General features: G+C 38.8%; 1 protein-coding gene across 3 annotated transcripts in view; it reads left to right on the forward strand.

Moving 5' to 3' along the window:
* Lrrc1 (leucine rich repeat containing 1) overlaps positions 1-27,685 on the forward strand; it is a 127,599-nt gene that overhangs the window by 79,548 nt on the left and 20,366 nt on the right. For all 3 annotated transcript variants that reach the window (XM_015487869.2, XM_048805486.1, XM_048805487.1), the window contains 8 exons: positions 520-598; positions 4,587-4,676; positions 19,361-19,417; positions 19,723-19,786; positions 20,153-20,227; positions 22,663-22,807; positions 24,951-25,069; positions 27,104-27,187. In XM_015487869.2, the coding sequence (XP_015343355.1) occupies positions 520-598; positions 4,587-4,676; positions 19,361-19,417; positions 19,723-19,786; positions 20,153-20,227; positions 22,663-22,807; positions 24,951-25,069; positions 27,104-27,187 (713 nt within the window). The remainder of the gene's footprint in view (positions 1-519; positions 599-4,586; positions 4,677-19,360; positions 19,418-19,722; positions 19,787-20,152; positions 20,228-22,662; positions 22,808-24,950; positions 25,070-27,103; positions 27,188-27,685) is intronic.

Consider the following 27,685-nt stretch of genomic DNA (forward strand, 5'->3'; position numbering starts at 1 on the left):
TGTTGTTTTAAATTTTCTTCTTTATACTTTATTTTTAAAGTTCTTATGTTTGTATCAGAAAAAAATCCCTAATTTAAAAATGTACTACTTTGGCAAACTTTGTGCTCATAAAACCATGTGAAAACATAAGAAAAAAATTCTAATGGGAATTAGGACCGAATGCTGTCAGTGACTTGTGATAAGGTGGGACTTGGTGGTAATCGGATGGTGGTTCTTTTTAATAATTTTTCTTTAATGTCCTTCCATTAATAATGTATTTCTATTAGGAAAGCAAGAATAAGTGTTCAAAACTCCTTTATAAATCTATGCCATGTTTGAATTAAGGTAGCAATTTCTAGATATTCTGCCCACCCCACTCCACCCCAGTTTTGGAGATGGAACCCAGGGTCTTATACATGCTAGGCAAGTTCTCTACCACTGAGACGTACTTCCAGCCCCTGGGTATTCCCTTTGACAGTGGTCTATCTTGAAAAATATGAAAATATTAACAATGCTGGTAAATTTTCTTTACTCCTACAGATATTCCTGAGATTCCAGAAAGCATCTCATTCTGTAAAGCACTGCAGATAGCCGACTTCAGCGGAAACCCACTGACTAGGTAACCTTTCTGCTTACTCTTCTATCTGTAGTATTAAGGATATCGTTTTTGAAAGCCAGGTGGAGGACACTGTGAGGTTACCTATTTTGGAGGTGCCATATGCATTCTTGTCTTTATTAAGGATGGGTGAGTTACCTAAATATTTAGTTATACATAGTGCACAATGAAAAGCATACTGTCTATACAAACACTGAAAAGATGTTGTAGAGATAAAGGGGAAGAACATAGGAGTGTATGAAATAGGAGTGAGGAGAGAATTTCTGAAGAAATATGAAGAAATGTTAGAGTTCATGTATCCCCCATTGATCCCGCCTGATATATTGGATAAGACTGAAATCCAACCTCTCCAAGAGTTTATTCCATCGTTATCCAAGGAAAAGTCTTATTAGATCTGTATTTCCCCCTCCAGTAATGAAACATTTGTAATCTCAATTTTCCTGTAACTCGCCTTTAAAAAATAAAACCCCCTCAAAACTGTGATTTCCTTACTTTAGCAATAGCTGTGGGGATTTCTTTGGGTTTATCCCACCAAACAAAGCCACCTGTTGCTGTTTTGCCACTTACTCCAGCTCTGCCCTTCTGGTATTTCACAGCAGGACTGAGGAGGCATTGCTGAGATCCTCTCTTTCTGCCTCTTGACATAAGTCATGAGTCCGTGACTGCTGGCCTCCAGGTGTCTTTGTTGCCATGGCAACTGAGTTGGTGGCCATGTGGCGATAGACATCCCTTGGGATTTTATTCTAGAGTTCGGTCAGGGCCAGGTGGGTCCATCTCTAGAATTTTTCAAAGCTCTGTAAGCAGCCTTAGCAGTGTGGTATTCTTCCTTGAGATTGAAGTAGAATTTGGAATTCACCTTACTTATTTTAGAATTGCTTGGGACATCTTGAGTCTAGAGTACTGGAGAAATAAACACCCTGTTTACTTTTGTTTTGGCCATATCCTTATTTTCAAGAAATAAATGTGTTTTTAAAATATTTCTGGTTTTCCTTTTTTGAATTTCAGTGACAGGGTTGCCTTTACCATTTATAACTGGAAAACAGTGATCCAGGAAGCTGTAGCCTGACAGTGCTCTAACTCATCACTGTCCTCAGGTCTTACCCTCTTTCCTCGCCGTCTTCCCTCAGTTTGCCTCTCTTCTAAAAACCACCTGAAACTCCCTGTTTTAGTTAGCTTTTTCATTGCTTTGATTAAAAGACTCAACCGGAACAATTTTAGAGGAGGAAACGTTTATCTGGGGGCTCATGGTTTCAGAGGCCTCGGTCCATAGACAGTAAGCTTTATTCCTTGGGGCTCAAGGTGAGGCAGAACACCAGGGCAGGAGAGTGTGGCAGAGGGAAGTTGCTCACTTGATGATCAGGAAGCATAGAGACTCCACTCACTAGCTACAAAATATGTACCCCAAAGGCATGACCCACCTCCTCCAGCCACGCCCTACCCACTTTCAGTTACCACTCAGTTAATCCCCATCAGGGGGTTAATTCACTGATTGGGTTAAGGCTCTCATAACCCAATATTTCTTCTCCAACCCTCTTCTATTGACTCACACATCAGCTTTTGGGATATACCTCACATCCAAGCCATAACAATGTCCCTGTCAAATAAGTCACTTCTAGATGTGCTATGCAAGCCTCTCCTTGTCTGCACTTTAGCTTAGCCTGTCTCTCCACCCTGTTGTCCTCTGTTTCCTGTGTCAGACATCACTCTCTGCTTTAATAAAGTGCTTCTACTTAGTTCATTTTTTTTTCATATTCTTTCTTTTTGTGCTGAAGATCAAACTGTCTAGATCAGTGTGCTACCACTAAACCATACCCACCCCTAGCCCCAGGTACTTCATTTCACACCTGTGAAATGAACTGTCTCTCCTTCACTGAACCAACCCTTTCACCTCCCTACAAAGCAGCCTGAGCATTGCACATCTTCAGGAAGCCTTTCCTGCTTACTCTCCATGGCCCCCTCCTCTGAGCTTTTATAGAACGCTCTTGTGTACATTTTTCATAACATTTGAAATTTACACTTAAGTTATCCCTTTGACCACGACTTCCCAATTGAATTGAGGAAGTTACTTATTTTCTCTCTATAACTTATTACTGTATTTCCAGCCCAACTGTAGTTCGCGGAATGGAGTAAGTGCTCAATAAATGCTTGTTGAACTGAACCAGGTTAGGCAAGTGGGCAAATTTTCTTTGTGCTGCTATTCAGCTTTTTTTTTTTTAGTTGCTAGTGGACCTTTATTTATTTATTTTGTATATGTAGTGCTGAGAATCGAACTCAGTGCCTTCACACATGCTAGGCAAGCGCTTGACCACTGAGCCATGACCCCAGCCCGCGCTGTTCAGCTTTTTTAAACCACTCAGTTGCTTAGTCCTTTTTTCAGCTTTTCTTCTCTAATGCTGGCTGACATTTGACTTCACCATTCGCAAAACTCTCCACTGGAACACACCAAGATTGCATGAGGTTTTACTTATATTTTATCCTGGGCTCCTATTTGGTGGATTTCTTAAAGCAATCCATTTCCATTTGGCAGGTATGCTGTGAGTTGAAGGGACCTTTGTTGGTTACTGACTCTGCCCACTTATATTATGACTAAAGAAACAACGAAGGCTCAGATAGTTGGCTGGCCTTTCAGTTGGTGCAGCTATTGAGTGGGAAGCTCAGACTTCAGCTTCCCTGGACTTAAGTCTCTGCTTCTTCCTCACCTTATACTAGCTTGGCTCTGAATGTTAACAGCCAGTAAAAAAATGCAAATCAGACATTTAGAACATTTGCTTATGTTTAAGGACATTTCATCTAGTTTTAGAATTTTTAAAAAAAATGATATATACTGTGTGGTTAAAAACTTAGGCAAACCAGATGTGTTGATTTTTTTGAAATTATAGGTAATAAGCTAACTCTTCTAAAAACATAATTCAATGATTATATACATTCTAGTTAATACCTTAATTCTAAGGGCCTGAATTTGATTTTGCAGTCAGGCCTTAACCTATGTTAAATGTCAAACTGTAACATATTTTATTCTCACCTTCCAAAAAAGAATCTAGAAGAAGAAAAATAAAAGATTCCAGTTTAGAGACTATCATTAAAGTCAGAAATTTCTCCCTGCTGAAAAAGTAACAGATTTGTGGTTCTATTGACTATACTAACAGATTTGTGTGTATGCATTGTGTTTTATTTCAGATGCAGTGAGATCTTTTTGCCTTTAGTGATATTTTTTCTTTTTTATTTATCCCTGCATGCATACTGGTAACCATAGGAATACTGAAAGTAAAATTTCTTTGTAAATTTTAAATAATGATTTTATTTTGAAGCCTTACTATTCTGCAGAGTTTAAGGACATACAAAAAACTGCTTTTGTGTAGAAGAACATAGTGAAACACATAATTATCTCAAGTGAGTGACATTTTGAATTAAAAGAAAAAAGTTAAGAAAGTAGCAATTGGCTGTCAGCTGATCAATTCTAAGTAATCCTTTGCTCTGGGTATTATAAGCTACAGGAAGAAACATTTTTGAGCAGCTGTCTTGTGTTTTGTTGTAATCTTGTGGGCGGATGAAATTTTCTCTTTATTTTCTGCTAATCAATAAAGTGTTTTCACTCTTAGGCACTTTCAGCTGCTGTGGCAATTTGTCAGTTGTTTTGTTTTTTTATAGAGTATTCAATAGTCCCACAATATTTCCCCCTTTATTCTTAGAACCTGCCTATCTGTTCTCTTTATAATTATTTCTGCATTACTCTATCAATAAGTATTCTGTCATGCCCCTATACTTCAATTAGGTAGATGAAACATTTGTTTTTTTCTTTGAAAGTGTCATGTATGTGTGTGTGTGTGTGTGTGTGTGTGTGTGTATGTATAAAGTCAAGGTATACATGTCACCTACAATGTAATTTTGAAGAGGTTGTTTCAGTTAGCACAGAGAAGTCACCATCACGTTTATGCTTATTACATATTGCTGTTCTTTTTAATTAACATTTTTTTTGTTTTTATTGTTATAGGTTACCAGAAAGCTTTCCTGAATTACAGAATTTAACATGTCTTTCTGTAAATGACATCTCATTACAGTCTCTGCCTGAAAATATTGGCAAGTAAGTTTTTATGTGCAGTTTGTGATTATAAGACTGAAAGGACATCTGTATCGTTAGCTCTATCCTCCTCCCCTTTTATAGCTCTTATTTTCAAAAGCCATTTACCTATTTTTCATTATTACCTTTAAGAAAGATCATAGCCAGCCTCCTTATTTTTGCATTCAATTGCTCCTAAATCTTAATGGTTCTAAACTATGCTGCTACTTGTAAGAAACATAATGTGTTTGGAAGCTCTCTTTAATGGATTCTAAAGCAGTAGTTAACTTAAGCAAAGTAAATAATTTACTTACTAGTATGTAGTGAATACTACTGGAAACTATCATCTGCTGATGGTAATTTTAAACCTTATTTCGGGAATAGGGCCCACAAAGGACTCCACTATAAACTTAAAAGAATGTGCCCCTAAACAGTAGCTATGTCTGACAGCACTTGTGAATTGTAGCCCTGAGAACAGGGAGTGACGATGGATGGCCTTCTTGGAAAACAGAAGTGAGTGGAGATTGGGTGACACTTTTTAAAATTGAATTATTTATTTATTCTAATTTGTTATACGCTATGGCATAATGCAATTCATTTCATGTTACACATATAGAGCACAATTTTTCAAGTCACTGATTGTACACAAAGTATTTTCACATCATTTGTATCTTCATACATGTACTTACAGTAATGATGTCTAACTCATTCCACCATCATTCCTACCCCCTTGTCCACTTCCTTCCCCTCCCTCCCCTTTGCCCTATCTTAAGTTCCTCCATTCCTCCCATGTTCCCGCCCCATCCCCAGCCCCCATCACCATTATGAGTCAGCATCCTCATATCAAAGAAAACATTGGGCCTTTGATTTTTTGGGATTGACTTACTTCACTTGGCATTATATTCTCCAACTCTATCCATTTACCTGCAAATGCCATGAGTTTATTCTCTTTTAATGCTGAGTAATGTTCCATTGTGTGTATATATACACCAAAGTTTCCCTATCCATTCATCTACTGAAGGGCATCTAGGTTGGTTCCACAATTTAGCTATTATGAATTGAGCTGCTATAAACATTGATATGGCTGTGTCCCTGTACTATGCTGTTTTTAAGTCCTTTGGGTATTGACCGAGGAATGGGATAGCTGAGTCAAATGGTGGTTCCATTCCAAGTTTTCCAAGGAATCTCCATACTGCTTTCCAGATTGGCTGGACCAATTTGCAGTCCCACCAGCAATGGATGAGTGTGCCTTTTCCCCACAACCTTGCCAACACTTATTGTTGTTTGTATTTTTGATAGCTGCTATTCTGACTGGAGTGAGATGAAATTAGAGTAGTTTTGATTTGCATTTCTCTAATTGCTAGATATGTTGAACATTTTATTTTTTTTATATGTTTGTTGATTGATTGTATATCCTCTTCTGAGAAGTGTCTGTTCAGTTCCTTGGCCCATTTATTGACTGGGTTACTTGTTTTATTGTTGTTAAGTTCTTAGAGTGCTTTGTATATCCTAGCAATTAGTACTCTATCTGATGTGCTTGTGGTAAAGATTTGCTCCCATTCTGTAGGCTCTCTATTCACCTCACTGATTGTTTCTTTTGCTGAGAAGAAGCTTTTTAGTTTGAATCCATTTCATTTATTGACTCTTGATATTAATTCTTGCTTTATAGTAGTCTTATTAAGGAAGTTTGGACCTAATCTGACATGATGGAGATTTGATCCTACTTTTTCTTCCATTAGGCGCAAAGTCTCTGGTTTAATTCCTAGGTCCTTGAGGGGATGGCACTTTTTCACGAGGCTGGTATACAAATAGTGGGGGAGGTAGGCATGGCAAAAGATCAAATCCTTTGAGGAAGGGATATGTGCTGGTGAGTAAATGCTGTTAGACACTCCCATAAATAACTAGTTGAATTATCTCAGCAGACCTTCTTCTTTTCTCTAGGACCTCTAGGTCTTCTTTAACTATTTAAAAGAAAAGCCCAATTGGCTGACCTTAATCAGGGACCAAGGGTCCCAGTCCTGTCTGGAGTGATTTCCTGCCTTTTACCTGTCTTGCCTGAGTTCTAAGACAAAATGGAAACTGCCCTTTGAGAACCACAATGGGAGGGTTGAGCCCAGTCTTCTGACTGTGTCCTGCAAAGGTTCTCTCTCTAGAGGTCCACAGGCATTTTCAACAGGCACCTCTGCCCCTCCTTTACCTCTGGGATCCTGTTTCAGACAGCAAGTCGATATTTTTCTGAGATGCATGCTGGTGTTTTAACTTTGTGCCAGCTGACTTGCTGATCAAGCATTGTGTCCTTCGCTCATAGGAGGGGAAAGAGGTTGTAAGCCTCCAGTGCACCCCAAGTGTACAGCATCCATGGCAGAAGAACAGCAGCATTCTACTGTGGAGTTCATGCACTCACACTTTAATTTTATTAAATAAAATTTCATTTATTTGTAATTTAAAAATCCTTAAATATAGTAGCCACTAAACATCCTAAATGACTCTGCCTCCTCCTACTGCTTAAGGTCTCTGAGATTCAATTCTCTTGTTATGCTCCCTCCCACTCATTCCCAGCCTGCTGCTAGCTCAGTGGTTATCCCTTCTAGCCCCTGATTCTTACCCCTCCCCTTTTGCTTTATGTCTTTTTATAAAGATTTAATGCTTTAAGAGAAAATATGTTCTTCTTAAACCAGAGTTTGATTAAATACTCTACTGCACTGTTTTAATAGAAAATGTTTAATAAACATTTTAGAAAAAATGATAATATTCCTTATTATATTCTCTATTAATATCTGTACTTGCTTGTTTAGAATTTTTTGTGTATCTGCAATTTCTGTCAATAATAGGGGTAGTTTGTTTTTAGATTTAATCAGCTTGTGTTTACTGTTAGAACATTACACATACTGATTGGTACCCCCAGGCCAGGAAAAAAAAAAGCCATTTATTAGGTCAGTTTTTGAAAATAAGAAATAGAGAGTTTCCTTTCTTGGTTATTAATGTGTTTGGTACTGAAGTAAGAAATGTGATTTTTTTCCTGTTGAGTTTAAGATTTCTGCTCAAGTAATGTTCAAGTAATAACCTGTCCTCCAAGTATAGACTGACTTAGTAGAAAGGCATAAAAGAACAAACACCCTTGAGAAGACTGGGATCCCCTGGGATCCTAGGCCATGATGAAGAAGTGCTTGAAAGAGTTGAAATAAGGAATTGTTGAGGAAGTCTCAGATTATACATATGCATGTTGTTTTTGGGAAAACTTAGGAACTTTCCTCAGGGAAGAGATTCTTCATTTTCACAAAGGATTCTCAACTGGTTTCTTTACAGCATTTAACATATTTGATTAACCAAATATTTAGTAACCAGTACAATTTCTCAGAGAGTGAGTGGTTTTGTAAAGAAGAAGGCACACCTATTCAATCTTCCAAAAAAATTGAAAAGGGCATGAAATAGTCATTTGAATGATCCTTACTTTTACAGAATAGGAAGTATAATTTTTGCAAAAATTCACCCTGCTTATTTAATCAAATGAGTAAACCACATTAGTGTTGACCTTTTGAGCATCCATGAAGACAGGTCTTCTGTTTCTCCTCCTGGCACCTAATGCAATACTTGGCGTTAACATGCAGAGATATGGATTTCTCAAGGACTTGGACCTCCTGGGGATGGGCAAGAACACCCAGGCTGGGAGGAGAGGGCCATAGGCTATATCTAGGACAAGCCGACTTCAGCGAGTGCTTTGAAGCTGGGCTTCTGTAAGCATCTCTCCTGTCATGTGTTTCATTTATCCAGGGTCAGTTACGTTGAACAGGTTTTGGGAGTTGATGACAGAACTGGAATTAAAATTTGACCTCTTGGTCCCAATCTACCTTGGTTCTGGGAGGCTTTATGGGCTCAGTAAGTTTTTCTTAGTACTCCTAGAAATATCTAACAGTTCTAATTAGTAAATAGATTCAAAAAACTTAATAAGTATTTATGTCCTAACAACCTTGTGACTATTTTTTGGTGGCAGGGGGAGTATAAATAGTATAAATAAGTTGAAGGAATATTTTTCTTTTATTCTCAAGTATCCCCAATTCTTTATTTTGGGACGTGAGTACCTATTGTGGACTGCTCATCTTCCCTAACCACCACCTCATTGCTCTTTCCACGTTGATTTGTTACCTAGTACTTGCTTTTCATCATAGTAATCACTAAAAACCCTTGAGAGGAACATAGTGCTGCCTAATGTTGAAACTGGACTACTGAGCTAGGTCCACATGGAGCCCAACAGATGTTGAATATTCCTATTTTGCTCTCAAATTAAAAGTATCCTGTGGTGCCCCTGTAGGTTTGCAGCTGCTTCCCTGGGTGTCTCTGTGCAGGTTGCAGTAAATTGTTGCTGTCTTCAGTGCTTGGGGAGTACATGCGTCACCCATTGCTGTGTGAGAAGAAATTGGTGTTTTGTTTTTTTTTTTTCTTTTAATCTAAACAATCCAGAAAGAATTGCATCCTCCACTCAGTCCCTGAGTCACATGTGACTGCTGGCTATGTCTAGAGGAGCTTCTGTAGAGGAGATTGAATATCCCACAAGCAAAAGGGTTTAGCACCATGTTGGTTGGTGAGCTTTCAGTGCATTGCCAAGCATTGCAGGTCATGTACAACGCTTAGTGGCTACACTACAGGTAACCATCAATCTGGTTTGAAAAAGTGAGTCTGAAATACAAATGCTTCTCAATTTACAGTGGAAATTACATTGCCATAAACCCATTGTAAGTTGGAAATGTCATCAGTCAAAAGGCATTTAATGCACCTAACCCTAGTGAAGATAGTAGCTTGGCAGCCCTTTACCAGTTAGAGTGTTGGGTGTTTCACCTCAGGATCACATGGCTGAATAGGAAGGAGTCCCAGCTCACAGCTACTACCCAGCATCTCAATAAAGTGTATGGTAGTGACTATCACTAGCTCAGAAAAAGATCAGAATTCAACTGTATGCATATCACCTTTGTATCACTTTAAAGTTGACAAATTTTCAGTTGAACTTTTCAGGCCTGGCTATAGTAGAATTGTATAACACTTTGTAATGAGATGAGGAGGGGTCATGGAATCTTTTGAATTACATGGAGGTATACTGCTTTTTTATGCAGAATTTCACATTTCTCATTTACCAGGATAAGCATGTCCCAAATTCGCTGACCCTTTTCTTTAACAGCAGGTAGTTTCCAGCACATCCATATGTTACTCAGTCCTTCAGAGCACAGATGATGTTCACTGATAAGTGGGAAACTCACTCAGTGGATTTTTAAACCTTTTGTTAAAAAATACAGAAGTGAAACGTCTTCTGATTAGTGTTCATGAACAAGTAACATCAGAGAAGATGGTAACTTACCAGTTGAATCTCAATAGATGTTTCCCTAATTAGAAGAAATTTAAAAAATTAGTATGTTGATTTATGAAGCTGATGGGGCATTCTTCTTGAATTACTGTAGTTTGGTGAGGTATCTTTTTTCATCTTTTATAGTTAAACAGTTATAAGTTAAGTAACTTATAACGGGTTGTTTTGTCACCAAATGTAAAACAAAAGATTTTAAAAATAAAGCATTTCAATCCCATTGCTCTTACTAATAAGAGATGAAAAGATGTTTGTCTCTTTAATAAAATATTTTTCTTTTTTTTAACTCTTCAATAAAATTCTTGTTTTTATGTATATTTTGTGGTATGCACAATATATTGGCACATATATTTGTCTGTTTTAAAAATAAATGTAAGGATTATGAAGGTATATTCTTAAATGTATGAAGACTACCATTCTAGAATAGAATGTGTGGGGGTCAGCTCAGTTCTGTGCCAGTGGTTCTCAGAATCCACTTTCCATGCCTCCAGGGGTTCCTTTGATATCTCTCCAGGGCTTGTTGAGAGTGGGAAGCAGTGGTCTTGTTGGGGTTTGGGAGTCTCTTGTTTCCTGTTGTGTCAGTGCAACTCTGCTGTTACCTGCTAGATTTTTGGGTTGGGACTATAATGCTTGCTTTAAAAAATCTGCCACAACTGTTTTAATAGTTAAACTTGGAAACTGCAGTTTCAAATGCTTGGTAGTTTATTGTAGCATCAAGCATGGTGAAATTTTTACCATGCTGTCTATAGATCCTTACAAGCTCTGCTCAAACCAAACTACAAAGCTTTTCATAAAAGTGAACTTTAAAATTTTTAACCTGCCTCTTCTCTTTTCCAAACGGGCTGAATCTTTTCCTCAGTTAATGATTGAAATTCTACCTCTCTTATGTCACACCTTACCCAATTGGAAAGGTGAAATAGATCCCAAACCCGTATGTTCTGTGGCCTACCTTTTACTGAGGAGTAAAAGCTGTAGTCTTGTAATTGCTGTTTGGTTGTAGGTATTAGTGGTGGTGTGTGCCTGGATCTCCTTGTACTGTGATAGAGCAGGGTCTTGGTCGGTGTTTTAGTCAGCTTTTTGGCTGCTGTGACTGAAAGACCTGACCAGAAGAATTTTAGGGGAGGAAAAGTTTATTAGAACGCTCACGGTTTCAGAGGTCCATAGAAGGCCAGCTCCATTCCTCAGGGCTTGAGGTGAGGGTGAACATCATGGAGGAAGTGTGTGGCAGAGGGAAGCAGCTCACCATGATGATCAGGAAGCAGAGAGAGAGGTCTCCACTTTCCAGATAACAAATATAGACACCAAAGTCACACCCTAATTCCCACCTCCTTCAGCCACACCCTGCTACTTCAGTTACCACTCAGTTAATCCCTATCAGGGGATGAATTCACTAATTGGGTTAAGACTCTTACAACCCAGTCATTTCTCCTCTGAACCTTCTTGCATTGTCTCACACGTGAGCTCTTGGGGGACACCTCATATCCAAACCATAACAGTCGGTCAACTCTCTGTGTCTGCACATACTGACATTTCCTCATCCTCAACACCTGCAGGTGACAAGGCTCACAGTGTTGCCTCCTTCCCTCCTCTTCCTTCCTATGGTACATTATAGGCAGTCAAATTAGAGTCTGGAATCTTGAGCTGGGACCCTATTGGCCTGTTTCAGCACAGCCTCTCTTCTGGCCTAAGCTGTATATTCAGTTTCTATTAAAATTTGTTATAAAGAAACAACTATGAAAATATGGCTTCTGTTGCTCTAAAACCTTCTAATGAAGAATGGTTATTGTCTATTAACATTGCTTTATTTTTCTGATATAAAGAGCTATTAGGGAGAGAAAAAGTTATTTTTAGGGAAAAAAATATCTTGCCAAAAGAATGGTAAGCTTTTTCCTTTTTAATAACAATTCTGACATTTATCACATTTACTTTTCTGCCAGAAAGCTTAGAGCTAATTCCAACGAGCAGTGAGAGCAGCTGTATTAGCTTGTGTGTGACGAAGGGAGCTGAGGAGTGGGAGAGAGGTGTTGCTGGAGGCTGCCGTGAGTCAGGTGCTGTGCCGGGCACATAGGCTGCCTTACGGCAGCTCCCATACTCATGAGGCTGGCGTTCCCCACCCTGAGCTTTGTCCATGTCCTTGTAAGCTGGAGATAAGTAATCTGCCCAAGTGTACACTGCTGGTGGGTGGTGGAGCTGGCACTGGCCCTTGATTTCTTTCTTGAAAAATGGCACAGTTTCTTCACTGCATGCTTTTCACAATGAGCACTTTAGTTTCTTCCCCACTTTCAGGGCCCTTCCTTATTTCATGAAGCTCTTTTAAGACCCTTTTAGAAAAAGTTAGGGTAAAATTCAATATATGACTTTATATATCACTGAAGATACCAGGTAGCAGTGGAGGGCATCCAGTGCACGTCCTAGACTTTCCAGTTTTGCACAGGCTTAAGAAAACTATCTGATTTTAAAAAAATTCCACTAGAATTTTTTTTTTAAATATGCCCTTGAAAACAATATGCCTAGTGAACAATGGCTTTTCATTTACTATTACTAAAAACAAATGGAAGATTCCATTGGGAAAGTCAGGAAGGATACTTTTCTTTATACCAGCATTTGATCTCTCCTTAATGTGTAAATGAATTTGTCTTCCAAAGGAGTATTTTAATAATAAAAAGTTTTTTCTTAAGATCAGTTGTGTTAATTTCTACTCAAGCATGTCACACAGTGTGTTTCACTTTTCAGAAATGGGTGGTATGGAAATGCAAATCAAAACCACCATGAGATACCACTTCATGTACACTAAGATGATTATAATAAAAATAAATAAATAATGACAGGGATTGCTGAGGATTTAGGGAAATTGAAACCCTTATGTGTTGTTGGGAATGTAGAATTGTGCAGCTCCATTGGTGTCCTTTGAAAAGTTGAACTTAGTTCCCATGTGCCCCACTCCTAGTTATATATACCTAAAACAATTGAAAATATATTCCCATAGAAAAACTTGTTCACAAATGTTCATAGAAGCCTTATTTATCATAGCCAAAAAGGAAGCAACTCAAAATTTCATCAGCGAGTAAATAGAATCACAAAATATCATATATGTATTCAGTAGAATATTATTTGGCCATAAAAAAAGGAATGGGGTTGTTGCTATATGTTACATGGATGTACTTGGAAAAAACATGTTAAGTAAAAGAAGCCAGACACAGAATGTCACATATTTTCTGATTCCATTTGTATAGTTCTGAATACAGAACTATACAGATGGAAAATAGATTAGTGGTTGCTAGAGGCTGAGAGTGGGACAGGGAGAGGGTGAGGAATGACTTCTAATGACTTCTAATGAGTATGAACCTTCTTTTGGGAGAGGTGAAAATTTTCTGTAGTAAGATAGTGGTGATGGTGTATACCTTGTGAATAAAGTGCTAAAATGCACACAATTGTACAGTTTAAAAAGGTAAATTTTATAATTTGTGAATTCTATCTCAATGAAAAAAAAATGGACCTTAGGCAGACTTGAAGCCGGCTACTGATGAAAGATGGTGCTGTACCTGGGAAGGTGCCCTGGTTTTTCTTATTGGAAATATAACTGTGAGTAATGGGCTGAGGTCATTTGTCCAGTTGCTTGCACTTGGCCAGTCTTCAAAGTGCTTGGCTAATACAGAGGAAGAGCAGGCTGGAGGGCATGAGCAACCCCTGCAGGAGCAGATGAAGTGGGTCGGGGTCTGGGTTGGGGAGCCTGTGTCCCTGTGTGGAGCTTGCTGCTTTGTCTTTACCTTGTGGAACTTTCTCTATGACAGTTCTTTTAGCTGTTCATAAAATTCATATTATTAAAAAAAAAGTTAGACTAAATATTTCCACTGCCTGTGTAATTAAATTTTGTTCTCAAAAAACAGCTTTCTTAGAGGAGCAAGAACTTGACTGGTGAACTAGCCCAGCACCCAGGATAGCTATCAGCCACTAAATGGTTGTTATCAATAAGTATTTAATTATGAAAATTTGCCTCTAGAAGTAGTGCAAGTGAGTAGGCCTCAGGTTCTCTGGCTGATTGAACTAGAGTGTGGGTCTGATTTTGTGTCTGCTGCCCTGGAGAATGGTGACCTTAATTTAAATGGGCTTAACCTCAGTGAGCCCATGGCCACTTCATGTGGGCTGTGTGGCTATGTTGTGTTAGAGTGCCGCCTGAGAAAATCTTTTGATACCTACAATCGTATTTAATGCTCTTTGGGGGCATTTAGAAATTACTATAAAATACAGTACAATATGAATTCCAGAGCAAAGCTACTATAGGAAATTTGTAGCCAGAAATTTCTACAATACTAATTTTTTGTTGAAAGATAGAAATATGAAAGTGTAAGAACCCCCGTGTCCCCCATCAATATTATTTTCTACAGTCAAATATTGTGACCATCAATGTTTGTAGATTTTTTCATTTTAGTGGTTTTGCAGTGTACTGCCATTTGTTTGCCTGGTCTGTCTTAATTTATTTTACTCTTTAATATCTTAATGATTTTGGTCACCAAAATGTGTGTGCAGGGGGGAATCCAAGTGGATTAAAAGGAGTTTTTCAAACATAGCGGAGAACAGATGTAAATTCCTTAAAGTAACCACTCATCTAGCCCCTGAAATAGAACCCTAAAAATACAGTTGGCCTACATTCCAACTTACAAAAGAGTATAAGGTTTGTGCCTGCTATTATGAACTGTGTGAAACAGTGTGCTTGGAGGCCGGGCTTCGGTCACTCTCTCCCTAGGAGCTTACAAGGAGGTGCCCCTCAGCTCCCTTGGCAGTGGAAGTAGTAGGAATGGCAGGGAGGAGAGAAAATCATGTTTTTTTATTAGAGGAGGATGAGTGTGTTATTGCACATAAAGTTAATTATCAGAAATTATAAGGATAAAATGTTGTTAAGGAACTGGTTTAAAGAATTAAGGTATATATAGACAGCAAGAGACTGTGCAACTGCAAAAACTGATGTGCACAAGATAATAAATGACACACCAATCTCTTAATTGAGGAAAGCAAAGTGGGAGATGTAAATAGGATGCTACCTTCTAGTGAAGAAAAAATAAGACTATACATGCCTGCTTGTTTTTGCATAAAAGAAAACTCTGGATGAATACATAAGGACATTTTAAAAAGTCATTTCCCATGAGAATGATCTTGGTGGTGGGAAGGTGGATTGGTAGGGGATAGAGGTGAAAGGAATGCTTTTTACTGAATATGTGGATTTGAATATGTACAAACGTGTTGCCAATTCCTGATGTTGACTTCACCAGTTAAAAGTGAGAGAAAGCAGAGCATCATGGTTAGAAGTGTAGACACCCTGGTGAAGGGGCTTGCCCACTTGCAATGGTGTGAAACCTAAAGTTTCCTCTCTGCCTTAGTTTTCTCATCCATAAAGTTAATTATGATAAGCAGTTATAACAATATCTATCATACAGTAAATTGCCAATATCATTTTCTGTAGTAGGACTGTTAAAGACTAGTAATTCTCCTACTGCATGTTAAGTACATTTGTGAAAGAATTAGGAATGCCTGATGCTTTCTTATGTGTCCTTAATGTTGGGTTTTAACTAAGACAGTGGACAAATGCACGCTCAGTTTGAGTCTCCTTGTCTCTCTTGGTCCAGTAATTAAGAGCCCTGGGCTCTGAAGTACACAGAATTAGGTTAAATCTGCCCAAACCCTGAATACTTCTCAGCAGCACAGAAATCCAGGGTGCTTGAATTGAATTGAATAGGTTGCCTTGATAGGGACGGATACTATCCTGAAGTCTCTACTGAAAGTACTGTATTCTGAAAGAGCAGGAAAGAAGATCCTACATTTTTATATTAGTGTCAGTGGTCCCACTCTGCATTTGTGTGATGTCAGTGGCTGCTACAGCAGTCTGGAGAAGCACATTCTGGAGTGGGCTGGTAGAGTTCTGCACTTTGGTCTAAGATTTTCCAAGGTGAGCCGTTGATGAGAACTGAAGTCATGGTCCCATTCTGTATCAGTCATTAGTGCCCTGAACTGAGAATGACTTGTCCAGGTTATACCCTGAGGTTTGGGCTCATATAGGAGGTGAGAGTCTGTAGCAAAGCCATTTCTTTGCTTTCTATTCCTTCTTGTCTCATGGGTTGCCTATAATGGACAGTGAATGCTAAGTTAAGAAATGGCCAGAGGTGGCAGCTCACTTTCTTCAGAGCCCATTTTTCAAGGAGGTCTTCAGTGGTGGAGCTGACTTCTGTGATTAGTAGCAGTCTTTCTGAAAACCCTGACTTGGCACACGTACTGGCAAGGTACCTGACTACGCTTAGGGATGAGGGCTGTCTCAAGGAGATAAGGTTTAAAACTGGCTCCATGAACTTGAAGGGAAAAAAGTTAATCCCTATTTGCCATAACAGATATGATTATATTTATTTTAGGGGACGTTGAGATCCAATTATGAAGCACCTCAGGCCAAACAAATTCAGTTTGTTAGGGACAGGTCAGGATTTGAGCCTCTCAGACTTAGAATGGCTTTCATTAGTGGGTTTATAGATATAGTCTAAGTGTAATTTAGTCTAAAAATAAATATTTTTATTCTAAATAGTTTTAAAATAGTGGGAAACATTACCTGAGGAAGACCATTCTTTTTAGAGTTAATGTAGGTTTTGTAAGTTACAAAAATATGACTTTTTTTCTGGGTTCAAAGATGCATACTTACAGTGTCCCTGCTACTCAGGACCCTGAGGCAGGAAGATTGCTTGAGTCCAGGAGTGTGAGGCCAATTTAGGTAACATAATGAGACCCTGTCTTAAAACAAACAAACAACAGAACACAACAGACACTAGTATGGCAATATGTAAATCAATGGATGTGTAACTGATGTGATTCTGCAATCTGTATATGGGGTAAAAATGGGAGCTCATAACCCACTTGAATCAAAGTGTGAATATGATATATCAAGAACTATGTAATGTTTTGAACAGCCAACAATAAAAAATTTAAAAAAACAAACAAACAAACAAACAAACAAAAATTTGCTGTCTTTGAATATAGCACCCCTCTATCTATGTTTTCCTCAAAGAGTCTTGGTAGCACCACCGTTGTACTTAACACGATATGATTTGGGGGTGTTAGCATGATGAGGGTGGAGTTGTGTCATAGATCTGTTGGCATTTCAGCAGTATTTTTGTCTGTGTGTTAGCTGTTTATAGAAACTATGGCCTGTGCCTTTTGCCTCCAGACAAATTTAAAGATGATTTTAAAATGTGTGTCATATTTTTAAAATAACATAAAATGATAAAAATCCCAGTGTTGTTTTATGGTTAAGGAGATGACTTATGCATGTACTCAAAATTGAGAAGTGGTTTTAAAAATGTAAGCAGGACAGTTCCAGAGAGTGGAGAGCCTTCCAGAGGCCTTAGGCAGTGTGGGGTGAGGTAGGAGCTCTGGCCTTGCTCCAGGTGGGAGCTGTGGCTTTGCCTTTTCCTGTGTGAAACTGCCTTTAAACCCTTCTCTTGGTGCCCAACAAGTAGTTTTTGATGTGAAGAAGGACTTTTCTCCTTTTCTCAATAGATGTCTATTAAAGCAGGTGTGAAAGTTATGAATGTTGGATAGATAAAATGACAGTCCTACCTGTGATTTTTAAAAAAACAAATGTGGTTATAGCTGAGGGCTTAACTGGCCCCCCACTAAGACTGTTTAGGGGTTGCATGAATATTTAATACTGCAAACAAAACTCTTCATTTTAAAACTTTTGCTCTTTACATGTTGCTTACCACCATTCTTTGCGGGTTAGAGTAGCTTCTGGAAGTGGGAACTGGGTATCAGTACCTCTCAACCGCCTTCCCTTCCACTTCCCCTCGTTATTTTGTTCACAAGCACAGTTGGGTAAGAGAAAGTATAACTAGGTAATTGTGATTTGTCAACTAACTACATTTTATTTGAAAAGCATTAGTTCTTGATGACCTATTAGCAAGAATTTTGTTGTATTTTTAAAAAAAAAAACATATACTGATTATAGCTCAGTGGTAGAGCACTTGCCTAGCACGTAAGAGGCACTCTGTTCTATTCTCAGTACCACATACAAATAAATAAAGTACCGTGTCCATCTACAACTAAAAATATTTTTAAAAAACATACATTTTGAAGAATGTGTTTGTTCTGGCCTTAATGATGAATCAGTTACTCAGTTTTCTAATGCTGGAGAAGATATAGAATTTACATTTCATAGTACCATTAGGATATATGTTCTGTCAAATAGGTTTTAAGCTTGTGTGTATAGCATTCATTTAAATCAGAGTTACATTTTCTGATGTTACAAAACCAGTTTTGTTAGAATACAGGATTTCTGCTTTTTTGTTGGAATGGGGAGAATGGGGGATTACGGCAGATTAAAATGTTGGGATAATAACTGATTCCTTCTGTATGCTCAGAAATTAAATTCTTCCAAATCTGGATGTCACTATGGTGATATTAGCAAAATATGAGTTTGGGGTAGTGTAGAGCTGAGGGGCCTGTTGTGGTAATGGACCAATCACTCCTCTTCTGAATCAGTGTGTCATGCAGAGCTCAAATAACTCTGATGTGTGAGGGTCTCTGGTGATACAGCATTGCCACTGCATAACAGGATTTGACCCAGATACTCAATCTGGGGAAAACATCTGTCTCGTTCTACCATGCGCCTATAACAGACAGAGCTATACCTAAGAGGCATAGGGATCTTTGCAAAGAGCACTATTTCTAGGATTTAGTGAGGATAAAAGCAACATCACTATAGCTGCCACTTATTAGGTCAGTCCTGAGTCCCAGGCATCATGCAAGGTGCATCGCTCCATTATCCCAGATGTGTTTAAACAGGAGTTATTTCCCCAGTGCTGTGAGACTGGGACCTTAGGTAGAAAGGGTTTTCAGAAAACTCAGTACTTTAAAATAGGAATGGTCTCCTGCCCATGTTGGAAGATGAGCTCTCAGAGCTCTTCCTTGAGATTCAAGCTGTAACTGTTTTTATGTTAACAGTACCTTTCCGAAATACGGAAGTTTAAGGCTTGCATTTGGCTTCTGTCTTGGTCCAGGGAGTGGTTATCCTCTAATGGCGATCTTTAGTAATTATCTTTTAGTAAGTTATTTCCACATACCAAAATGTGTGAGAAATTTGAGTGAGGGTACCTTGTAGTCATGACACACTCCACTTTTATTAATTTTATCATCTCATGTTAACCTTTAGGAGGTAGAAATGATGTTGATTTCATGGTGGTGGTGCTGATAGATAGTTTTACCCGGGAAGTGACACACGAGGTTTTATTAACAGTTGCTACTAGTTGAGTGTGTGTGTGGCAAAGGGGGAGTAGGAAGAATCTCAGGAATGTCTCTTATAGTTTTTTCTTCTGTTCCTTTCTAGTCTTTATAACCTGGCTTCTCTGGAACTGAGAGAGAATCTTCTGACCTATCTTCCTGAGTGAGTCTCTGGGGAGAATGGTGAGGGGGCGGGTGTGGACTAGGGGAATTGAAGTATATATATATATATATATATATATATAATAAAAAAGGACTATTTCAAAAAAATGATCCGGTGTCCTTTGTAAAGTTAGTTAGGTGCCAGCCTTCTCATAATAGTCCTTCCTGTGCAGTGTCTACTACCATAAAATCCAAATGTGTGCTATTTCTGGAAACTATGACTGAGGAGAACTGCCTTCCTCAGCATATCTCAGTCCACTCTTAAGCACTTTATTTTGTGTTTTTTTTTTTTTTTTTTTTAAATAGCTCTCTCACCCAGCTGCGCAGGCTAGAGGAACTTGATTTAGGAAACAATGAAATATATAATTTGGTAAGTCTGTATCAAAGAGAGATGGGAATTTGTTTTTGTCCTTAGTTATGATCACAAAATATCTTGGGGAGTTCTACAAGGATGCTTACATAGCCAGTGTTTTTTTTGGATGTGGCTGGGAACCCAGTTCTCAGGGGTTCAGAATTGTGATTGGGGTTTAGGGAGGGTCAGGATTGGGAGTTGGGGCCTATGAGGAAACAACTGGGGCATTTTAGGAGGAGGAGAACCTTATCTTAGAGAACTGAAGACAGGCATCTTCTGTCATATCCAGTCATTATATGATGATTTAGGGTTCTAGCTCCCTTAATGGAAGACTAAGACTGGGATCTTTGTTACCACAACATTATTTTTGTTTGTTTGTTTTAGCCAGAATCTATTGGCTCTCTCTTACATTTAAAGGATCTCTGGTTGGATGGAAACCAACTGTCAGAATTACCTCAGGTAAGTGGGAATTTCAGTGTCTACCCCCAAAACGTAGAACAGCAGTAGACCTTGTGTGTTCCCTGCTTCTGTGTGAGGTTTTCTCAAGAAGGATCTCAAAAAAAAAAAAAACAAAAAAACAAAACAAAACAAAAAAACCCAAAACAGAAACTTGACTGAAAAAATACATTTGGAAAAATATATCAAGCTTTCATCATTCTGCATTGCCATAGGAAAGCTGAAAACCTCAACCCAGCATTTCTAATGATGCTAAATGTATCCTTTAGTTTGTGAGGTCTGTACTTTATTTCACCCTTGTTACCTGTATAACTTACTTTAAGCCCAGCAAATTTATAAATTACCAGGATCCATGATTCTGGAGCTACACATTTCTGCTGCTCCTTGTGATGTGCCAAGTGCTTGGAATAAATTTGACCATATTTTGCGCTGTAGTAGTTGGTGTGAAGGCAATATTAAAAGCTTTTATTTTGCTTTTTTCCCAAAATGTCCTTCATGGTCTAACTGGTATATCATGGCATTCATGATTCACTACTGCTCTCAAGTGTGAAGACCATATGGGGACCTCAGATAGGCTCCCTTTCTGAGTGGGGTCCAGCAAGCAGGCCCAGTTTCTGATGGAGAAACTGAGAAATCTAAAAAAGTCCTCCTCAACCACAAAGGCCATTTCTTCTTGTTGTTTCATTCTTCTCTAGCTATTACTGAATTTTATTCTTGATGTATCTTATAGCCAGTTTTTTTATGGTCAGAACGTAGATTTTATGATGTAGGTGCTCGTATTTTGAGGAAGTTTGGGTGCTTCCCCACTTGGCTGTGTAAACCTGTCATGGTGGACCTGTCATGGGTGGGGAATACCAGAACGAGGCAGAGAAGTTTGACAACAGAAAAAAGCCCTCAAGTAAATTTTTAATTCATGTAGTTTAGCACTGAAGTTGCTAATGACTAATGAACTAAGAAACTAAGTAGAGTCGATTTCTGAGATTCTGGCTACAGTTGGGAAGACAGATCAACAACTATAGAGGGCAGAGTTTGACTAATACTTAGATTTCTCTAGGAAATATATGGAAAATCCCGATGGAGAGAATGCTAGTTAACTTAGGAGTTAGAGGAGAGGAAAAAAAAATACCCTGGTGTTATTAGGAGAGTGATAACACATCAGCTGTGGGATATGAAAGGAGGAGCATGTCCTTATGTACAAATGCATGTAAATGGCTGTGGGAGATGTGATATTCTAAATACAGAGATTCAAGATCCAGTGGCCCATGTTAGAAATGGTTATGTAAAAATGCTTTTATTCCCTGTAGCATAGACTAGTGTTAAACTAGTACTGATCATCTTAAATTCTCAATCAGAAGTATTTTCCTGTCTTCACTGATAATGGAATGAAAAGGACGCAAAGACGTTATTAAAGGGAATTAATGAAAAGCAGAATAACTTCAGGGGTCTGGCCTAAAATTAGTAGAAATGTAGTCTGGTTTTCTATAGACAGGAAATACAAGGGCAGGATGGTGAGGCATATGTTATGCAGGAAATAAGCTGGAAAGAATAGGTCAGACCAAGTGAAATATAGATTGAGGAATTTGTACTTACATAGACATCAGGGAGCCACTAGGTGTTTTTTGAACAGCAGGGTGGTATGATTGTATGACTAGACCAGCTATGTTTTCAGGAAGGAAATTAAGACCAGTGTGTAGAATGGACTTGGAAAGGAGGAGTCGAAAATGGAATCCAAGAGGCAGAGCTAACAGTCAAGGTAAGAGGATAAAGAGAGTAGGAATGTAACGTAAGGAAATAGGGTCAGATTGTGAAGGCAGTTATGACACTGAATGGGCATTTTGGGAATGAAGGGGAAGGTGACTCTTAAACAGCATGAATCATGCTGTTCCTGATTCTGGATAGATTGTTTTCATTAAAAGCAATGTACTTTTCTTCTGCTGAGGTTAAAGATCTTGATGGGTCTGTGTGTTCCAGTTTTACTGAGGAGCAATTGCTTTGATGTTTGTGTTAACAAGCACTACCTGTCCTGAAGGAGAGATTAAGTAGATGGTTTCTTATCAGAGAAGATCCCGGGATAGCACTGAACTGTAAACTACTTATGAGAGATTGATTCTGAACGTGGAGAATTGGATTCTAGTCTCCCTCGTTTTTTCGTGATCCTGTGATCTTGCAATCATTTGTTCTCGCTTGGTGCCATTCTCTTCATCTCAAGTGAGAATGATTCCTGGCTTGCCCGACGTAGAGGCGTGGCCTCCCTCCCAGCTCCATGTCTGTGATTGATCAGAAGGAGGTCTAGGACTTTTTCTCTTGCCTTCCCAGTGGGTGTATGCTACAGATACATCCTTAGGATTTTGGAATTTGATTGTGAAAAATCACTAACAAGTTTCTCTGTACCTTGATGGATGGAAACATGGACTTCTCTTTTTATGCCATTGATGTAGGAAATAGGAAATCTGAAGAACCTGCTGTGCTTAGATGTCTCCGAAAACAGGTTGGAAAGACTTCCTGAAGAAATCAGTGGCCTGACTTCATTAACAGATTTAGTTATTTCCCAGAACTTATTGGAAACAATCCCAGATGGTATTGGTAAGTATTGGAATGGACTAACTGCCAAGGTGCTGCCTACTGTTGGCTGAGCATTGGGAGCTCACCCTGATTCTTTTCTGGAGTTCACTCTTCACTGCTGGAAATGTGGCTTCTTTGAGTCTCCTTGTTGCTTGTTTTTGGAGATGGAACTTTTTCTCTGTGCAAGCATTCCTGTCATCCTGGTTTGATAGCAATTAAAAAAGTATTGTTAGTATTAAACGTTGACTCATATTTACTTTATCCGCATCAGGTTTCAATGATTCCAGTAAGGATTATCCAAAATAATAGAAGGTGTTTAAGGCGTCTGCACAATCACTAAGATATTTCTAATTCAGTATTCCAGTATGAGAAAGTTATTTGGAACTTAATGTATGACCTAGGGAGATGATTTTAAATGAGGAGTGCTGTGATTGAGTTGAATCATTTCTAGTTCATTGAGAACAATCTTTTAACTATTCTAGGCTGTTTCCTTTAAAAATGATCAGCCCAGCCATTTCCTTTACCATAAAGGAACTCAGTCCAGTATAAGACATAAACACAGAAAAGGTATAAACAGGCGTGAATTGGCAGTTCCACCACAGCAGAGCCACTTAGAACTTGTTTAAAAAAAAAAAAAGAAAGAAAGAAAGAAAGAAAAAGACTATATTTAAGCACAGAATTGTCATGATTTTGTCTTTAACTTTTACTCAAAACATCAAAGGAAGTCTTTAAAAGATTTTCAATAGTTGGAAGAACTGTGTGAATAGAGGACCACTTCCTGTCTAGTATTTGGTCAAAGTGAAAATGGTTGGCTGATAATAGCAACTCAGTAGGAATGCAGACATTGCATTTTGGTTACAGCTGGTTGGAAAATTGGTTAGGAGTTTGACTCTATATAGAAATGTTCACTGACGATTATAAATGGCATTCAAAAGCAGATATAGAAACTGGACATGGCCTGTTGCTTGGAATGGGAAGAAGCAGGCATGAGTAGCTAAGTTCAAGCATTTGCAGGGCCGTCTGTCAAAGATTTATTACATCTTCTAGTTCAGATGGGCAAAATGAAAATATTGTGAATCTCCATTTAAGAAAGAGCCTTAAAGAAACAAAGGTATTTATCACAAGTTAGGATTGTGCTGCTTTGTGATGAAATGAATACTCTTATCACTAGAAGTACTCCACAAGAGGCTGCATGCCTGCTTGCCAGGGCATCCTGTTGAGGAGACTCCTCTGTTAGGGTGCAGGTACCCTGCAGAGAACATTTACATTGCCTGATAGGAAGGGAGGTGGAAACCTTTCAGGAGCTGTGTGAGTAGGTTATTGATTATGCTAAATAAAGAGCTTAAGAATCGATTACTCCTTCGTTTCCCTGTGGCTGCACACAAGGCAAGATACTGCTGTAAGCATTGCTCTCTCTCCAGCTTTCTCTTTTTATGTCTGTGTTTGAAGAGAGGCTGTTTTCTGATTTAATGGAGAAAGTGTCATTATGCTAATGGCTCTTGGTAGATAATGAAGGACCTCAGCTCTGCAGGCTCAGTCCCCTAACTTGTAGTTGCAAGCCCCAATCTGAACGACCTAAGTTTTCAATCTGAATGATCTCTGAGGAAGCTGCAATTAGATGCATTCTTCTTTTCGATGGCATCATCATTGTGTCAAGTTTTTGTGCCACTATGTAGAAAAATCAGTTCTTCATATGACTTTTCAGATTCTGCCTTGTTCTATGTATGTAGAACTATTTCTTGGCAGGGATCTTCACTCAGTCACTTTCATTCACAGGTGATTTAATAAGTTACACTTGATTATTGTTAGTATAGATTATTCTTGGGGTAAGAAAAGGTCCTTTCTACACAGGTCCTTTCTGCTCTTAAAGATGTGTCAAGAGCCAGCTATTTGTTCTTTAAAATTTCTGGCTTTTATATGGTCTTTTTAGGTTGTGCTTTTTAAAATGATTTGTTTCTAATTGCTGTTTTTGATGTTCTGAGCATATTATATTAACCCTCAACCTTTAGTGATCTAGATGAGAGCGATGTAGTTTCATAATGTGAAAAGATGGGTGAGGAAAAAGTAAGTCACTGTTTAAAACATAAAAGAACTGTAGATAGGAAATACTAAGTGGTGATTAGGAAAGCAATTGTAACTAATGGTTTAAATAACCCTTTTTCAGGAAAACTAAAGAAACTGTCAATCTTGAAGGTGGATCAGAACAGAATCACACAGTTGCCTGAAGCAGTTGGGGATTGTGAAAGTCTCACGGAGTTGGTACTTACAGAAAATCGGCTCCTGGTGAGTAGGTTTGCATGTTAAGATGAAGATCTGGGCCTGGGTTGGTGGCTCAGTAGTGGGGTGCTTGCCCAGGACCTCAATATGTTATAAGGCACTGGGTTCGATTCTCAGCACCGCATGTAAATAAATAAAATAAAGGTTCACTGACAACTAATATACGTGTGTGTGTGTGTATAGACAACTAATATATATAAAAATACATATATATGCTTTTTTTAGGTTAAAGACTTATTAGGGTAGAATCCACTTACTTGCAAGTTGAATGGATTAAATGCCTATGTCCTCATGTTACATCTCAAAAAAGAATTTGCAAAGCAATGCATGACCAGATGATCAATTTTTAGCCTGCTTAAGGAAAGAAAATGGTGTTTAGCTCCCCCATCAAAGCATGTGACCTAGATGCATTGCTTACAATATAGAGACTAAACTGACACCTCAAAGAGGCCCCCAGAGAGGCAGGGAGTGGGAGCCAGTATCCCTGGGTGTGTTGATTGATGTCTCTGCCAGGACAGCCAGAGACTGCCAGGGGATGTACTGATCAGCGATTCTTCTGGTCTTTCCCTGAGTTCTTTGAGCAAAAGGGAAGAGCAGGGGAAGAAATTGTGGTTGGACAGGGAAAGGCGTGGTGGGATCAGGGCTGCGGAATACCTTTTCAAGGGGAGCCAGGGTATGGTATCTGGTGAGCTTTGGTTAAGCTTCCGTTGTTTCTACCTTGGAAAAGGGAAGAAGGTGGCTGCAGGTGTAGGTGGCTGGGACCAGGCTTCACCTCCCTCCTGGGAGAGGCAGTGTGCACCACCTGGGGGTGGGCCAGCAGGGCTGCAGGTCTCTCCCTTTCCGCTATATCCTGTGCCTCTCCAGTCCTCCTGCTGCACTTTGTCCTTGCCTTCCCTCCTCCTTCACTTGTAGCCACAATTCTTTTCTTCAGTCTGTTTTCCTACAGTACTCTTTCCTTCCTTTTTAAAGGAAATTGCTTTCTCTTTTCTTCATCTTCATTTTGATGCTATTCTTTTCACATCTTCTTTCTTCTTTTCTCCTTTCTGCTTTCCTTTTCTCCTTTTCATTTGTTTGTTTTTATTTATTTTGGTAAATAATAATAATCCTGGAGATTGAGCCCAGGGCCCCAGGAATGCTAAGCAAGTGGTCTACCACCGAGCTACATTCCCAGACCTTTTAAAACAATTTTTATTTTGAGACAGTCTCTCTCCAGGCTGGCCTTGAACTTGGGATCTTCCTGCCTCAGCCTCCTGAGTAGCAGGATCATGGGCCTATGCCACTGAACCTGGCACTTTTCTTTTTTTAGTAAAATAAGTAGTGCTCTTTAGATGAAAAGAGCAGAAAAAGACAACAGGAGAGGCATAAGGACTCAGACTTGTGGGAGAGCCCAGTGAACGCCTTCCTCAGGTTGCTCAAATAGCAGTCCTTTGGCAGGTGTGGAGGAAGTTACCAAATCTTTCTGCCCTAGTTGGTGGTTTAAGGCTTACAAATACTAATAACAATAACATTCACCCCCGATTCCATTAGAGTGTTGAAAGCCTTCAAAGAGACCTGGCCTGCTTCCTGCAGGGCTCTGCTCCCCACAGGGCTCTGATCCCCACACTGGGCCTGCTCACTCATCCCCATGGACCCCCTTATACCCTGGCCTCTTTGGGGTTCTAATTTCCTACTCCAGCACTCTGGGACTGTCATCAAAGCCACCATCCCAGTGTGGTTCTCAAAAGTGTAGGCAAGGCAGGGATGAATTTTAAAGGTGCAAATTCTCACTTACTGGAGTTGAAGAGCATTCATTTCCTCTTTACCAGATAATTTGCATGTTCCCATGTCTTTGCCTTTGACTTCATGTCTTTGAAACATACTATCATATCAACAAAAATTCGGAGTACCGTACTTCCCTCATGTGATCATTACAAATATCTGATATTCGGGAAGAACTATTGCTTCTCTTGCTGTATATTCTATAAGTTCTTGCAAATGTTTCTTTGTCTCTGAGCATGTTAAAAATGTGGTAAATTAATTATACAAATGTTATTTTAACAGACTTTACCTAAGAGCATTGGAAAACTTAAGAAGTTGAGCAACTTGAATGCAGACAGAAATAAATTAATCTCTTTACCAAAAGAGGTATGTGCTTTAAAAAAATAATACAATGATTATAACGAAATAATAAAGACACACAAAGGATTGAAAATTTCAAAGATATTTTTTAATGTTTAACAGACTTCAGGTATTTTTTTTTTAAAATATGAGCATAAAGCTGAGAGGGGGATACTGTACCCAAGTATGATCACCAGTAACATTAAAGAGGGTTGGATTTTGAAAGGAAGAAAGATGGACATTTTGGGTTTAACATATAGAGAATGGAGGCACTCTCGACAGAAATGGGTAATTTTGGAGTTTGGCAAGAAGAAGTATATGATTTTGGGTTTTACTGTTAATTTTAAATTTCATGTGAAATAAAACTGTCCCATAGCCACTGGGATTATAAAAGGGTATTTATGTTTCTGGGCAGAAAGTTGTACTGAGCCATGTACCTGTCTGGGATGAAATAAATGAACTCTTCACAAAGGTGTACACATAGAGGAAGACCAGGGAGGGTCTAACGCCAGGTTTCTAAGACCT

This window comes from Marmota marmota, unplaced genomic scaffold, assembly GCF_001458135.2.
Source record: "Marmota marmota marmota unplaced genomic scaffold, marMar, whole genome shotgun sequence".
In the NCBI taxonomy this organism is placed as follows: domain Eukaryota; kingdom Metazoa; phylum Chordata; class Mammalia; order Rodentia; family Sciuridae; genus Marmota; species Marmota marmota.